Source organism: Nesoenas mayeri (assembly GCF_963082525.1).
Source record: "Nesoenas mayeri genome assembly, chromosome: 10".
Lineage (NCBI taxonomy): Eukaryota > Metazoa > Chordata > Aves > Columbiformes > Columbidae > Nesoenas > Nesoenas mayeri.
Genome location: NC_137560.1, coordinates 20841937 through 20858707, shown reverse-complemented (window position 1 = coordinate 20858707; position 16771 = coordinate 20841937). Strand labels below are relative to the sequence as shown.

The 16771-nt window shown below is 48.6% G+C and overlaps 1 protein-coding gene across 1 annotated transcript; it reads right to left on the bottom strand.

Annotated features, from left to right (window-relative positions):
- Positions 1–2982: 2982 nt before the first annotated feature.
- Positions 2983–10363, bottom strand: KLF15 (KLF transcription factor 15). The gene is made up of 2 exons (XM_080350718.1): positions 9306–10363; positions 2983–3162 (listed from the first exon to the last, which is right to left on the bottom strand). The coding sequence occupies exons 1-2, from the start codon at positions 10346–10348 to the stop codon at positions 2994–2996; spliced, it is 1212 nt and encodes a 403-aa protein (XP_080206844.1). The 5' UTR covers positions 10349–10363; the 3' UTR covers positions 2983–2993.
- Positions 10364–16771: the final 6408 nt, after the last annotated feature.

The window sequence follows — 16771 nt, the reverse complement described above, 5'->3', positions numbered from 1 at the left end:
CTTCAGGGAAAGTCTTTAATCCCTAAGTGCCCATTAGTCTCAGAGTGATTCTTGCTGGGAGAAGGTCTAGACCCGCAGCACCATTGCTCCCGTAGAGCCTCAGAAGTGATTTTAACACCAATAACGTCGCTGGTTTCTTTTTCCAGTGGAGGCCAAGCAAGCAAAAGCACATAGCAAGAGATGTCCCGGCTTGCAGATCACAAGAGCATCGTGTTCACGCCCCTGTTGTTACAAACGGGAAGCAATGGTTGTTGCAGAACAGGACGTCTTCTCCTCAGGCCTGAGGCATCCTTCGTACCACAGATCCTTCACATCACTCTCTCAGACGTGGGATTTACAGAAGAGCCAACTGAAGCGCCTTGGCACCAAGACCGCCGCCGTGCCGAGCCTTTCTTTCACAATCTAATCCTGTGACTGCGGGTCTCATAGCTTGCTCCTTCCATCCAAGGACCACACAAACGTAAATTAAGTCCCACAGTTTCAGCACGATGTGTTTTTATCCCCCTTCTGCAAGAAAGAGAACTGCGGCACAAGGCAATCGAGTCCTTTGTCCTGGGTCACACAGTGAGTCACCGTCACAGCCTCAAGCAGACTGAAGCCCCTCCTGCTTCACACTAACCACTAGAGCTTGAATTTCCTCAAAACCTGCTTGCTCTAGATTATTAACTACAGTTTCACTGCGGCTGCGACCTGTTCCACAGCGGTCAGTAACCACAGAACGCATGGGGTCCCAGCATGGCTGTGAGAGGGCTCTGGTGAAGGAGAACTGAAACATCTCGTGCCTCCCAAGAACCTTCCGAGATAAGAAAAACTTCTGAAGGCAACTTCAGGTGTGTTCCATCATCTCCCTGTTACCCAGCACCTGAAAAGTTACAGCCAGGTGAATCAAAATTTGAAGCACTACTGTCCCGATTACAGAGCTGGCCACAAAGGAAATTAATGAATAATAATTTCAAGAAGGGATTTAAAATTTCCATTTTCATTTTATTGTCAAAGTAAATATATTTTTATGAAGAACAAAAGAAAATATACAGAATTGTAACTTATGTACACTGGCTTTATAGGTATTTTTGTTTCCAATTTACACAAATTTTGATATGTTATTAAAAGATATTTTATATAGATATGCATCTATGTACAGTTTTATTTACATACATTCATAGGATGTGATATAAACCAGTCAATAGATGATAGTTCATTTATATTAATTTCTAGAGGACAAAAGGAATGCATTCGCTTTAGCCAGACCTGCTGTTCTTGCACAGCGTGGGCCCCTGCTCTGCCTAGTGCTACAATCGCAGTTTCCTATTTCCCATTTTGCCAACAAAAAGACAAACAGATGCCGCCTGCGAATGGAAAGGAAATCTAACATCCATTATAAAATCGTGCCTAATTACTGAATTCTATTTTTTTCTAAAGCTTCTTACAATCACCAGAGTTCAAAAGGAAAAACAAAGCAACGAGAAGAAACACAAACAAAATCATTTGCCTGCTACCATCTGATTATTTGTTCGAATTCCCTTCTTAGCCAGCTACTACACAAATTTGTTTCTTTTGGCTACTGTTCTCACCCATTTGCCCACCCCAGCTGCACGGAGCTCTGACATGGCTGTTGGGAAGGGGAGGATTAGCGCTGAAGATCACGCTTGGACAGAAGATCTCACGGTGCTGTCCCACCAGGCCATGATGCCTCCCACCCTCCCCTGGGTACAGGTACACCCTGCAGGACAGTGGACAAACGGAGACAGCTCCAACTAGCGAGGTGGTGACTCGCCGTGGATGCTCGGGATGCCCCGTGCTCACCAGGCACCTCCAGGGCTGGTGCTCTGGTTTCTCCCCCAAGATCACACCAGAGGACAGAAGCAAAGGCAGAAACAGAGCTCAGCTGGTACAGAATCACAGACTGGTTGGGGCTGGATGGGACCTCTGGAGATCATCCAGTCCAACCCACCTGCTAACACAGGGTCGCCAGAGCACATCACACAGGGTCGTGTCCAGGTGGGTTTGAATGCCTCCCGAGAAGGAGACTCCACACCAGCTCTGGGCAGCCTGGTCCAGGGCTTAGTTCTCAAGAACGGCTTCCTGCTGCTTTACGTGCTAGACAACAGTTCTTCTGCTAAAGACAGTGGGTGCTGCAAACCAGGGTCAAAGGAAAGCAGCGTTTCCTTCTAGGCATGGGCATCCCTTCAGCCCCACAGCAGCACGGGACAGGAGAAGCTGCACATGGGACATGCTCAGCCACAGCAAAAGGCTCCGCTCCAAGCCATTTCATCCAGCCTGAGCTTCTGGGTTTGCTTGGGGTATGTCTTTGCTTAGAAATATATATGTATGAATATATATTCATAAATATTTATATATAGCCCTAGCCAAGGAAAAGGTAAACGTAAGCTGGGGAAATCAGAGAGGCACATTCCAGTGCTCTTCACGCCTTGCTTGCCCCATCCCCAGCTCCCACTGTTCCTTCTCCTATGGCCAGCCCCTACAAATCCTTGGCTCAGGCAACCCAAAAAACAAAGGAGTTGTTTTCGTTTTAAAAGGAATTTGCTGTTTCCAAACTGGACAAATAGAGCAGCTTAATAAAAACTCACAATGAATGGCCTGCACATGAGCAAAGCCCTCAGGAATGCCAGGGCTATAATTAACTAGCAGCAAGCAACTCTTACATTTTCCTGTGCAGCAGAAAACAGCTAAAAATAAAACACTGCAATTTCCAAAAGCAGCAGCAGCAAAGGAGGGAAAGGTAGAAGGAAAGGAAAATAACATCCTTAAAAAAAAAACTACAGCAAGGAAGAAGCACCCCCCTCCCCTGACCCAAAAAGAACTTCATTCTCAAATCATCTTTAAAGGACATGAGACACTCAGACGTGGTGGTATCGAGTAACAGCATTGACTGTTCTGTGGAGACAAATAAATTATCACTAGAAATATAGTGAACAAAGTGCTGTCATCGGCTGTTGTAGGACGGCTGGGCGGGAAGGGGCAAGCGGGACCAATCAGTTCACGGAGCGGACGGAACGGTTGCTTCGTGGAAACCGATGCACCTTGACATGTTTGGACAAATGGTCACTTCGAGCAAACTTCTTCTCGCAGACAGGACACTGGTAGGGTTTCACCCCCGAGTGGGAGCGCCTGTGCCGGGACAGCTCATCTGACCTGGAGAACCTGCAAGAGATGAGAAGACTTTTCAGATTTTTTAATTATTTTAATTTTTTTTACGTTGCTATGTCTCTCAGAACAGGAAAAACAAGTCCCCTCAGGCCACTGAGAGACTCCACTTGAGGCAAAGCCCAAACACACAAACTGAAAGGGATACAAGGGGGCCAGTCTGGTCCCAACCAGTGATGGAAACACACAGTTATCAACCTCATTCCATATCAACTCTGGACTCAGAGCAACGCACAAAGGCAACGTTTGTACTAATTTTGCCCTAAACTCAATAACATGGGTACAGCTCAACAAAAAACAGCGCTGCTCTTGATCCTCCTTCCAAAGCCTGTCCCACATGCTCTCTCCTGCAAATCCAAGCATTGACCCTTCTTGAGGAGAGACACCAACCAACATCCTGCAGATGAGGTCTGCCCCAAGCTCCCACTGGCACCAGCACAACAGACATCCAGTAACTGCATCTAGTTTGAGATAGACCCCAGATAACAGCCCGACAGAGCTGCCCAGAAGCTACATGGCTTATCAGATCCTGCTGAAAAACTGGCTTTTGTATGTGCTCCCATAAAGAGACATTAACATCTCAATACCAGAGATGCTCAACATCGAAACAGCAGAAATCCAGGTGGGCCCCAATGGCCATTAGCATAGTCCCTTCATGGGTAAATTGAAATAAAGATTGAGCCTTTAATTACCAAAACTGTCTCCCAGAGTGATTTCAATTTGGGGTATTTCCCACTTTCCATCTCCACAGAAAAATCCCCAAATAGCCATTGCGAATCCACTGGGCTTTACTGAACCCAAATCAGCTAATCCTTTGGTCCTAACAGTGGGCCTGGTTCTATTTCCAGCTTGGACGTAACTGGGAGCCACAGGGTTAATTAATAATGTCACACTAAAACAGCCCTGTCCAGATGGGTACAAAAAATTCGCTGCCTGACAAAGGGCAATTAAGTGTTTTGTTGCCAGAGCAGTAACAAAGAGCAGCACAGAAAGAGAGCTTGCAAGAAACGGTATCAGCTGTTTATTTACAATAAATAAATGAAGTCATGGGTGCTAGTTGAATAAATGGGGGAAACGACATGTAGAAAAATGTGCCCTTCTGGAGCAAAATAACACATCACCACCAGAGTGAATACGCTGTTTTTAGGAAAGGGGGAAAACAGGACTACTGGGCTCCTATGAATAAGTCCTTCATGCAAGAAAAATAAGTTTCCACATAACGGTTTTAATTAGCTCTGATCACCGGCCACCAGCTGAGGAATAGAGCACAGGCACTGGGAAACTGGGAATGGTTTCCCCAGTTCCCACAGCTCTTCAGTCCAGGGATGCAACCCAGAGAGTGTTCAGCTGGCACAAAGCAGATGCAGATACCATGGGTAAGGCATGGTGTGGACACAACTCAGAGGAGTGTTTCTAGGGGGAAATTCCTTCACTCATTCTCTTGCATTTCTCCCTTTCCTTGCTTTGGTATCCCCTTGGTGCAAGAGTCATATTCACCATTAAGAGCAACAGGCAGATGCTCTAATGGAGCCATCCATCTGTTCCTTGTCAGCCACACATCACCTTCGTAAAGCCTACGACAGAGGTTTCTCTTCTCCCCCAGTACTTGCATGTTTGCTTTCTCTAGCTCCCCTGCTTCTCCCAGCCATGGTTTCCCAAAACCACAGTCTGGACCTGGGAGCAGCAGGACCAGGGATTTCTCCCAAGTCCTTAGTGAGCTAGTCCCAGTGCCGCATCCCTGGAGGGATGCTCTTGGAAAGCTACGGACGAGCGGGACTAAGTCTCTTTCTCGAGAAGGTGGGATGTTGCCTGTGCAAACTCCCTCAGCAGGACTCAGAGCTGGGGAAGGAACAAACCTGTTGCCTGTGAGGGCAACCACATCCAGGGAAAAGAGGCAGCAGACAGGGAAAAGCACCTTTGCAAAGACCCATCTTCCTATATACAGGCTTATCAGCCAAAGGAGTAAAACCAGATGTGGCCGGGTTGCCTCGTCCCATGTCCTTGGTCACTGAGGTCACCATCTGGAACAGAAGTGCAGTCGCACTACACAAGGGCTCTGCAAGTGCATTTTGATGGGAATTGCATGGATGGTGGGGAAGAAACGGGCACATGTCAGGAATGAGCAGCTCTGCTCATACCCCGGGAGCTCGGATGAGTTCATCGAATAAAAATACACTCTGCCTCATAACGATGTCCTTAGCTGAAGAGGCAGGAATGTTGCAATACTGTTCCCCAGCAGTCACAGAAAGATCAGCTTACAGAGCCCACAGAAATAAACCTCAAGCTGTTGGTGTGTTTACAAAAACACAACGCAAAGGTTAGGACAAGGAAGCTGGGAGGATCTGGTGGCCTGGCTCTGCAGTGAAATGATATTTGCAGCATGTTCCGGCACCAAGATCATCCCAAGAAAACTGCAAATAATCGCCAGTGGAATATCAAATCCGAGCAACAGAAAGGCACCTCCAAGGAACACCTCACTATCCCAAATCACTGCCATTTACAGAAGGATTCCTCCTTCAAAAGGAAGGTGGAGAGATCTGGGCAATCCCACAGCAACTAGAAGAGCCTCCTTCAACCTCTTATCTGGTGGGACCCCAAAGAACCCATGACTGCATCTCCCTTGGAGAGAAATTGTAGAACTCCCTGATGTAGGACATGTTCTGTGTCTCCTGGCCATACAAAGACATTGATACATGGCTCACAGGGCAAGAAAGGTCAATAGCTTCAGCCTGGTACTCCATGGTCCCCACCATGGCCACCAGCCATTGGGACTAACTCAGGATGCTCCTCTCTGCAGGGGAGAGGAGGCTCTAGGTTCACTCTGCCCATCCTTGAAGCAGCACTACGGTAAACCAGCACCTCCTGCAAACCCCTCTGCACAGCACCAGCAAAGAAGTCTAATGCGGGACGCCTGCCCTGATCTGTCCCATGCGTGGTCCTCCCATGCACACATTAAAAGCCTTTAAACCCTCCCTACAAACCAGGCAAAGCTTTTATCGCACACTGTCACTTGCAGAGCCAGCCATGGGGAAGCACCTCCAGCCAGAAGATGCGGGACAGCACTTCAACTCTATTGCCTCATCCCCCAGGTCCTGCAGGAACAGCAGCTTTGCACGCCACTGTGCCCAGGAGGGAAAGCGAGAGCTTCTGCTCAACGCCATAACACAGCTGCTGGGCACTGGCCCACGCTGCAGCTCAGCTTTTTGGCCAGCCTGTCTCAGGACCAGGACTAACCAGAGGCTGCCAGTGCCAAAGGTATAAGCTGGCGTGACACGGATCAGCGCGCCGATCGGTACAGTGGGCTATTGACCGCAGCGGGTCACCGGCCACTTGTGAACGCCTCGCTGCTGCCTGCAGAAAACAGCTCTTGCCCCGTGCCAAAGAAGAGCACGAGCAAGCAGGGTTCAGCCTCCTCCAGGGAGGTGCTTGGGGCTCTCCAGCTGTCCCGGGGGTTAGCAAAAGGGTCTGCTTGTGTGCACACCCCTACCTTAGTGCATTTAGGGCGTGCAACTTTGTCATAGAAGGGCTGCCAAGAGAGCTGGGAAAGCTTTAACCCCCCGACAGCTCAGCTACTTTGTGCTAGGCAACACTGTGTTTTGTTTTTGAAATTGCTATCTTCAGTGAGGTCAGATCTTAAGTGTCTTTGGTGAAAAAATAAATACGCAAGCACAAGAATGCAGAGAAAAGAGCGAAAAGCAGAGCCCAGCAGTGTTATAGTGCTTGAATCCATCCAAGATGATATAAAACTGCAAGCAAACAGAGAGTCCAGATGCATTAAGTCATGTGAGATCACAGCTCTCGCTGAACTTCTGGAAAAGATAAACATGTTTTATTGATGAAAGGGGACTGAGTAACTCAGCGCTCAATTGGGTCTGGCCTTTGATGTGGGAGCAGCGTGTAGGGGATGTGCAGGAATGTCAGGCAGGGGCTGATTGCTGGGAGTGAGGGAAACAGCCTCCACTGATGGCCAAAACCCCCCCCGAGCAGAGCCCTTCCAGAGTTTGGGGTGTTGGGGATGGGGGAACCAGCCTGGGCTCTGAAATGCAACAAGAGCAATAGAGAGTTTGAAAAGCCCTTCCAGCAGCTGTTTGTGGACAAGACATGTGCCCCTCATAGCTAAGGTGATTAATTGCTTATTGGGCTCCTCATCTTTAAAAAGTTGTGGCTGGCTGAGAGTGACGGTTCAGTGTGCTCCCGATCATGGGACCTGCGCTTCTCTTGTCTCACCTTACACCTGTGTCCTGCTTTTGATCCACACCATTTGCTGCACCGATGGGAAGATGCAGGGACCCCGATGTAAATTCCATCTCCACCCCTTACCACCTAATATTCTTCCTAAATGCTCCCCTTGGTTCTGCAGCCTGGAAAACACCAGCTCTGTGGTAAGACAGAGCTGCAGCAGGTCACCTACAGGCAACACCTCGGGCTCCTGATCCTGAGCCACAAAAGTCACTGGCAGCGCTGGTATAAATCCCAGCAGAGATCAGACAAACCCTCACATGCCACATGCATTTGTCATGCCAAAGGAAAAAAGAGAGTTTTGCTCACATCCCAGGAAAAGCAAAGGAAAAGCAAAGGAAAAGCAAAGGAAAAGCAAAGGAAAAGCAAAGGAAAAGCAAAGGAAAAGCAAAGGAAAAGCAGCATGACACCCACAGGCAGAAGCCACATCTGCTGCCTCTGCGCATGTACTCTGGCAACTAAATGAGGAGTAAGTGGCTCCGCTGCAGGTCAGGAGCAAACCAGCCTGTGGCTGATGGGACCAATCAGCTAAATAACGCGGCTTTAATTTCAGAGCATCCTGAGCAGCAAGACACTGAGCCCGGCTCGTGAGAAGTGCCAGCAGCAGGAAAAGCTAGAAAATCACCACCAGTTTGCAGAGCCACCATAAACTGAAACGGGAAAGAAAAACAAGAATCAAATAAATCAATTGCATTGATTTCCTCAATCCCGCCAAGAGGCAAACTTCAAACTGGCCCAGCTGGGGAGCAGAGGATTCAGCCCCTTTGTGACCTTTTCCCTCAAACCAATCCAGCCATCTCTAACTGCTGCATGGCTCACGTACTTGCATTTTTACACAATCCTCTCCTGTTACTTTTTACCTCGTCTGTTCCCCATGCTCACAACCCATTTCCTCATTAGACATTGCTCACTGAAGCTCTGTAGGATATTATTTGAAAGAAATCTGGTTTAATTTAATAGAAAAGAGTTAAGGTTTTGTTTTCTCCCATCATAACTTGTAGTGCTTTGTATTAATGCTCATCAGCAGGCAGGCTAATAACACAACTAATTGGAAAGAGCGGGGAAGGCTTCCACCAAAGCTTCCTTAAAATAAAAAGTTGATGTTTTTTAAAGAAGTTTTAATTTTTCAACAAGTGTTAAAAATAAATTGTTAAAAAACAAACCAAAACAAAATGAAGAGAGACCCTCTGTGAAATGTTCTGCTCAATCAAACCTGCAATCTTTCATTCAAGCGATGCTTAACTCCACCTCAGCCTTCTGGTTATGTTGTTATATCTGACAGCTTTTAGCAACTTTGAGTGGCACCCACGCATTTTTTTCTGAATCAATGCAGAGAATAAACCCCCAAGCATGCTGGAGTGTCACAGCCAGCATTTCCAGGAGTGGGATGGAGCTCATTTTCCACGAAACCGCACAGAATATTGCTGCTCTGAACGCCGCTCGTTTGTCACAGCGCCTCGGTGATCACGTTCAGCCCTGCACACAGGGATTCTGCCCTAAACCATCTACTCCAGCTCCAGCCCTCAGCTGGGACCAGCCAAGCATCTGCTGCAGCTGCTGTGTTGCAACCAGACCAATGTGACCTCAAGGTACTGCCTGCAGTAACGAGCTTAATCTGACCCTCTTGGAATGAAACACAAATTACAGTGGGATGCTTTGAGGTTTTTTTAAGACACTTAAACAGCTGGTGCCAGCAGGTGATGCGTTGCTATTTAATTTATCAAAGCCCCTGGACCAGCTAACAGGAAAAATAAAATGTCTTAATTCTCAAGCCAAACGAACAAGTTATAGGAATAGAAACAACAGATCAGAGTGCAAACCTACTCACTCGGCAAGTTAAGTTGAGTGAGCAAAAAAAAAAGGGTATGGGGGATAGGACAGCGCTGCACCCCAATACTGACCTCCATCCGCAACCCGGCCACGTGCATGCAAAAGGTTTTTCTCCTGTATGCCTCCTCAGGTGGGCTTTCAAATGGCTGCTTTTCGTGTACATCTTGGTACAACCCGGAAAAGAACATTTGTGCATTTTAATGAGTTCTGCTGCAGGGTTCTTTTGAAATTTCTGACCCATGATGATTCCCGTCTGACCCTGGATCATGCCTCCTGGCCCAATTGGCTTGGCGGCGATGGGGACGGGAGCAATGCGGACAAATTTAGAGGATAAGTTCAAATTGGATGACTGAACTATCTGAGGCACAAGGGCAAATGTCTGTCCTTGGATGTTGACTAGGAGTTGTGCAATTTTAACGTTCTCTTGTGCTGGTCCTTGGGAACTAGAGCTGGTGTTGGACTCCTGTTTGATCTGTACAGGCTGAATTTGCAGCATAACCGGTATCCCATTCTCCAGGGACATTCCCCCATTTGAAGCTTGGCCACCTTCCGTTGAGCTGCTCAACTGTTCATTTTTGCTCTCTTTTAAACTAGCGCTGGGTAACATATGGTCTTTCTGCTGTAGCGAAGCAACAGAAACTTGGCTGCAAGATCTCAAGTCCTTGGTCTCACTTTTAGGTCTTTCTTTGAGCTCCAACTCCATGTTCTCCTCCAGAAACTCCTCAATTTCCTCAAGCGTGGGCTGAAATGGTCCAGAGTCTTCCATATCCACAGCAAATTCAGGCAACCTAAAGTACTCCTCTTTCACTATCGGCTGAAGTCTCCTTTTGTCCCACCATGATGCAGCGGCGTTGCCCAAAGATGCCTGGGACAATAAATAGTCTAAGATACTGTCCTGACTTTCCGCACTGGATGTGCTTCCATAGCTGGAGCTGAGAACCTGGGAGTCAGGGCTGGAACAAGAACAAAAGCTGGACGAGTCGCTGTCATCTTCCGACAGGGGAGAGGGCAACATTTGGTAGGACCTCACCCCTGCTGTCATGTCCCCAAAGTATCCAAGAGAAGATCTTGTAGATGAAAAGGATTCATCAGTAGGCAGCAAGTGATCCACCATTCCTGAGCTATCTCCTAGGGTTATCCCAACAGCATATACCACGCAGCAAAAGTTCAGGTGAGAGCCTGAGTGTAGGAAAACAAAACAGCAACAGTCAGAAGTTAGTTTAATCATTTATCTCCGTGAACTAAGGCTCATAAAGCCCTCTAGCTCACGGGAAAGTCCAAAGCAACCAGCCTCACTGAGTACACACGCTGCTACACGCTTTGATACGTCTGTACCACCCCCTAAGGACTGCCAGGGACAAAGCATTTTGCAGGATTGCACCATGTATTTGCAAAAGAAACCTTTCAGAAATCGTTTCCCAACTGAACACGCTCTAGATTTACAGCTCCCTTCCAGAATATTATTGGGAACAGAAAATAAACCATGGGCTTTCACCTAACAGTGAAACCCAGAGCCATGGGAGGGAATGGGGAGAGAAAACAAAAATGAAGTGTTGAAATTCTTACCATCCAGAAAAACAAATAAAAAAAGAAGTTTATTGCTGGCGGCCATACAATGAAAATCCTTTCCTTATCTTGTAGCTTTCCACCAACCTTATTTTTAACTTCCTCGGTTCCACAAATATAGGCTAATCAGCATAATGCAAGGACCAATCTGTCAGGAGCCAAAAATATTTACTGTGCTTCAGCATTTACTAGGCGGATTTTCCCCTCCAGATGCCATGAATCAGTGTGCCAACGTCATCAGCACCTGCACTGCCCCTAATAAGGCTGGCGCTGCGCTGAGCTAATTACCCTGCCCTGGCACGGCAGCTGGCGGCCGGTTTCACTCACCGCTCCATCCTCCCCTCTCTCTGGCTACGGAGGCTGGGGTGATCTGAACCTCCTGCTAGTTCCTAAACCAGGAGGGAGTTTGCAGGGATCCCCAGCATCCCAAACCCACGACGGGCAGCGGTGCTCCCGGTGTCCCCCGCACCGTGGTGAGGCGAGCGGGCAGCATCCCGCAAGCCCCTACTCACGTGAGCCGCCATCCCACCGCGACCCCACGGAGCCACCACAGCAAAATCCATCGTCCCTGCGGGAGGGTTTGGGAAACGAGCCCACCGCGATGCTCACCGACAGCAGCCACCAACCTGCACTTTCCCAGTTAAGCCGATCGAACTTCTTAGAAAGGTTTCTGGGGAGGGGAAGGCAGGAGGGGCATCTGCATGTTTGTTTTCTTTTTTCGTTTTGCCCCCCTCCCCAGAGGAAAAATAAAAATTGCTTACAGAGGGAGAATATGCCCCTTCGAGAGCAATCGCAGGGACCTCCAGACGGAGCAAACACTGGCCCTCAGTCATTCGCTCAAGGTGACTGATTGAAAACAGAGCTGTACATGTGCATAATAAAACAACTCTTTCTGTGGAAGGTATGCGGACTGCAGAGATAGGAGTCATTTGATCAGCCTATGAGGTTTTGTGTGTGTGTGAATTAGGAGGCATGTGACCCAGCGTGAAGGAAATGCCAGTCAATCTTGTTACACGCTGTCATTTTCCACAGGCTCTGCTGCTGCGCTTCGGACACTTTGCCATGAATAGTCAATAGCTCCCAGTTTCGTGCAGGGAAGGGGATGCTTGTCACTGCTATTGCAGAGCATCCTTGCTGCCTCATCTCCAAAAATTTGCCCCATCTTTGCCATCTCTGGAGAAAAATCACAAGGCGTCTATGCGCTCCGTGCTGCAATGAACGCAGAGCGAGGTATTTTTACACAACATCCTTAAAGAGCTCCATCCCAATGGCAGCATCTATTAATATTTTGGAAGGAAAAAACCCCAAACATTTCTTAAAGATACAGCTTCCTCCATCGTAGGCATATGGAGGAAGTAGAGGCAGGTTGAAAGACTGACTTAAAAGTAAGATTGCATATTTCCCTGGTATGCCTGGCCCGCCAGTCAGCTATGGCTCTGAACTGATAATGAAATACCCACATGTGCCGAACACGAGGAAGTTCAAGCAGAGGTTAGCGGCTCTGTCTTGTGACCTTAGCCTATAATCATTTCTTATAGTAAAAGTGAAAAGTCAAAAGAGCCAAATGACTTCTAACACATGACTTCTTTTTTTTTAAATCTCTGTGTTGACAGAGAGCTCCTCCAGCTGAGCCAGCCCCAGTTTTGAAAGAGAAAACACAATCTGCTTCGGAGAAGTTTGTATTGGCTTCCTGTAAGAACTCGCCCAAGCAGCTTGTTTCTATCTTGCACCAAAAACTGGTGACTGCCCAGCGCAATGTGGGGCAGAAAGGGGCACTTGCCCTCAGATGGTTTCTGATCTTCCCTCCTATGTCTGTATCGTTCCAGCTAGAACTGCTGAAGAACGGTGCTGTGAGTGAAATCTGGACTGCTATGTGTTTTTTTTCTAAGAAAAGCTGGCGTGCTCTTTACGTGCAGGGAAAGATCACGCACCAAAAGCAGTTGGTAAAGTTATTAAGAAAAAAACAGTTCAAGTTTTCTTTAAATGCCTAGGAACTAGGAAGCCACATTACCAAAACATCTTTATATTTCACTGGGAATAGAACTAAACCCTCATTTGAATAAGGGCTGAAAGGAGGTGGAAAAAACCCAACAAACTCCTAGCAACTGCTGCGAGTAACGTATCTCAGCAGCAAACAGCCAGCGTGCTTATCCCCATCTCTTTTGACATGGAGCAATGTCACCCAGTGTTACCAGAGTCATTTTGGGAAGGCAGGGGACTGTCAGAGGCAAACAGATCCAGGCACACCACGGGCCAGATCTGCTTTCTGTGCTCTCTCAAAACTTGCAGAGCAGCCAAGAAGATTTTGGGGAATGCCTGGAATGCAGGATCGAGCTGAAGCTATATTTTATCCCAAAGGCCAGACTAACAACCAAAGGGCTTTCATCCCTATTTTGCCTGAAGACACAGCCAAAGCCAGAAGATTCAAAAACAAACAAAAAGCTAGAAATGTAAGCACCTACAGAGGGACCTCAGTGCCTGAGCTGCTGAAAAACAGCCCCTTCTGGAGTGAAATACAGCAGCTGCTCAATAGCACATGGCAGCACCGCGGTCTCCAACTTTTAAGAGTTCCCTGGGTTGTTATGATGTCCCTTCTGCCAGAAACATGTTGTTCTGTTTAAAACCTGTCCATCTAATCACCAGCTGAAAAAAAAATAACAGCAACAACAACCAAAAAAAACCCAAAACAAAACAGAAAACAGAGAAGGCGCTTTCTGACTCGGAGTAACATTAAAATGTTAAGTCCTGGGAAGTTGTCGAAACACAAGGACGTATTTCCCAGCCTGTCATTTCTGGACAGTCAGTCCAGGGCAGCTGATCGCACAGCGCTGTATGGGCTCAGATACGCTGACAGTCATTTCCCATGTACACAGCTACAGCTCTTCCGAGTTTAGCACTAATCTCTTTATGGTTTCCCTTGTTCCCTAAAAGATTTTAAATCTGGTCAGGCCGACTCCTGCTCCACAGACAGAGCCATAAACCAGGGAGCGAACCAGGCCCGGTGTTTCTAAGAAATTAAAATAGAAATGCATAGGGAAAATAAAGGAAAGAAATAAAAAGGCCAGGAAAGCCATCTGCTCTCATGCCTTCTGCAATGTGGCTGCGCTGCCCCCCGGACATGGGGAGGGGAAGACAGAGGGTTGTTGAGGGTCTCCCAGTTTCTTTCCAACCCCACCGCCTCTGGGAAGCTGCAGTCACATTCTCAAAGCCTTATTCTCTGGAAAATAACCCCTCTCGACCTCCAAATCTTGCCTTCCACAAGAAGATGCACTTTACCTGCAGCATGCACCGGCAGTGCCCCCCCTGCTACCGACAGTCCCCCCGCTGCCTCTTGCACCCCGGGCTGCCCCGAAATAATGCGGGGGCATCAGCCGGGTAGCAGAACCGGCCCGGGGAGCGGGCAATTCCCATCCCAGAACAAGCACCGCCAGGTTTCCACGGCTGCAAAGCATTTGCTTGTTTGTTTTGGAGGATTTTGCTGTTGTTGTTGTGGGTGGTGGGGGGGGAGGTGTGCTATTATTTTTATTGTTGCTCCTTCTATCTCTCTTCAGGAGAGTTTGGGGGCCCGAGCTCCCCCCCTCGCCGTGGTCCCCAGGTCGCGATGTCCAAGAGTAACCCACCACCCCCCCGCCTGTCACACCATAGCACAGCTCCAGCCTGAAAATAGCCCCCCCAGCGCTGGCCGCAGCCCGACCCCCCCCTGCTGCACCCAGGGCGGGGGGGATTTAACCTTCCATCCCCGCCCGGGGCCGGGCAGCAGCGGCACAAACAACCACCAGCCCCCCCGCCCCGGCCACCGGTGCTGCGGCAGCGGGGGCTCCGCTGGTGGGACGCGCACCCGCGCAAACCTCCGCGGCCCTCGCACACCCTTACCTGAACTCCTCTGCAAGCCGGGGACGGCGGGGAAAAATGCAAAGAACGCTCAGAAGAATGTAAAAAAACAACCGGAGTAAAAAACAAAAAAAAAATCACAAATATAAGAATAAAAAGCAAAAATAATTATGGAAATTAAAAAGAAAAAAATATAGAACAGCAACAACAAGACGCAGAAGACCCCACGACAACCAGAAGGAGCCCCGGCAGGGAGCGGAGCGCGGAGCGGCGGGAGGCGGGCGCAGCTCCCCCGGGAGGCGGGTGCGCGGCTGCGGAGCGCGGCCCCGCTCCCGTAGTACTATATCCCCCTCACAGGACGGGCTCCCGGCGGGGGAGGCCGGGGAGAGGCTCGACCGCGTCCGCCGCCCCCATTGGCCCCGCCGCGGCGGAGGCCGACCCGGCACCGGCCTCAATGGGAACCGCCGCACCGCCCGGCCCGGCCCCCGGGGCGGTACCCGGGAGGGGCAGCGCATGGACGAGCCCCCGGGACGTGCGGGCTCCTGGAACGGTGCAGACCCTTGCAGGCGTGCACGTTTTTGGAAATGTGCAAGCCCCTGGAGGGGTGCACACTCTTGGAAGTGTGCAAGCCCCTGGGTATGGAGGGGCTCCTTGAGACGTGCAAGTCCCCCGAGATTTGCAAACCCCTGGAAGTGTGCAAGCCCCTGGATAGGTAGAGGCTCTTGGAGGGTTGCAAGCCCCTGGAAGTATGCAAGCCCCTGGATACATAGAGGCTCCTGGAGATGTGGAAGTCCCTGGAGATTTGCAAGCCCCTGGAGGGGTGCAAGCATGTCCCAAGCCTTTTGCATGCTGCACACCCCAGCTCCTGCCCTGTTCCCATCTGCCTGCTGGAGTGTGATGGGTGATTTCCAGCATGCTAGGAAGTATTGGGGTTTGGGGTCCCTCAGCAGTGTTACTACACATTGCTAGTTTTTCATTTAAATGCGTATACTAAATATATATATATACACAGACATATACTATTGTTATGCCATGTTTGGCATGGATCAGGATCCATGTTTGACCCCTGCAGAGGTGAAGCCCAGCTGAGGAAGCGTGCAGGGCTGCCAGGTGCAGCAGCAGCGAGGTTTCTCTGCTCAGCCGATGGTTTTCCAAATTCACTTTTTCATTTTTCAGGTCCTGGGGAAGGTTCATTCACGATAACAGAATACAAGCTTGTGACAAGAGGTCTGTGCACCTTTTTGAGGGTTACATGGGACAGAACATTGTTCCTGTTCTCCTACTGAGAGACTGTGGGCCTCAGGGCTGCAAATTGCTGTGCTGCAGGAAAAATTAAGTATTATCCCCATCTGGTGATTTTATGGGGGGAAACTGAGGCACAGAGGGTCAGACCGAATGTCTGTGGCGGAACCTCACCCTGGTGGGTATCACCGAAGGACCCGGGGTGCTCAGGGCTCTGCTCTCATGCACAGACCTTGCTCTTCCTCTCCATGTTATCTCAATGAATAATGCATAAATACACGCTCATCAATTTCCTACATGCTCTATTTATATAAAAACATCAGGGCCGAACCCTGCATTAGTGTGACTTCCCTGATGTAAGAAGCATTACATCGGTAAAAACACTGGCCTTAAACATTTTTACCCAAAATAGATGTTTGGCAAACCTTGCTTTGCTGTTTTCTCTCAATTAAAACCCCTTTGTTCCCTGAGTAGGTGAAACTGAGCTTGATGCAATGCAAAGGGCATGGGATTTAGATGCAGCTAAAATCCCAAGCCCTCAAGACAGGGTTTAAATGGAATTTGGATTGTTTGCTGTACAGATGTGAAACTCCTTTACAATGTTTATTACTGTGAAAACAACCAAAACTTACAATCTTAATTTTATCATTGTTACGACTTACATATGCATTGGGACACATTAGAGGTTTCTCTAAATTTTCTTTTTCCACGTGGAAAAGATGATTTAATTGTATTTTAGTTGCAGTAGTTCCCAACTTTCTCTAAATTGCTGGAGAAGCAGCGAAATCCCATCTTTACCTTACACAGATCTACTGCTTTTTCACATTTGCAATGGACCCATTGGTTCGACAAACAGGTAGAAACTTGTTAAAGCAGGTGAAGAGCTTGTGAGTCTGAG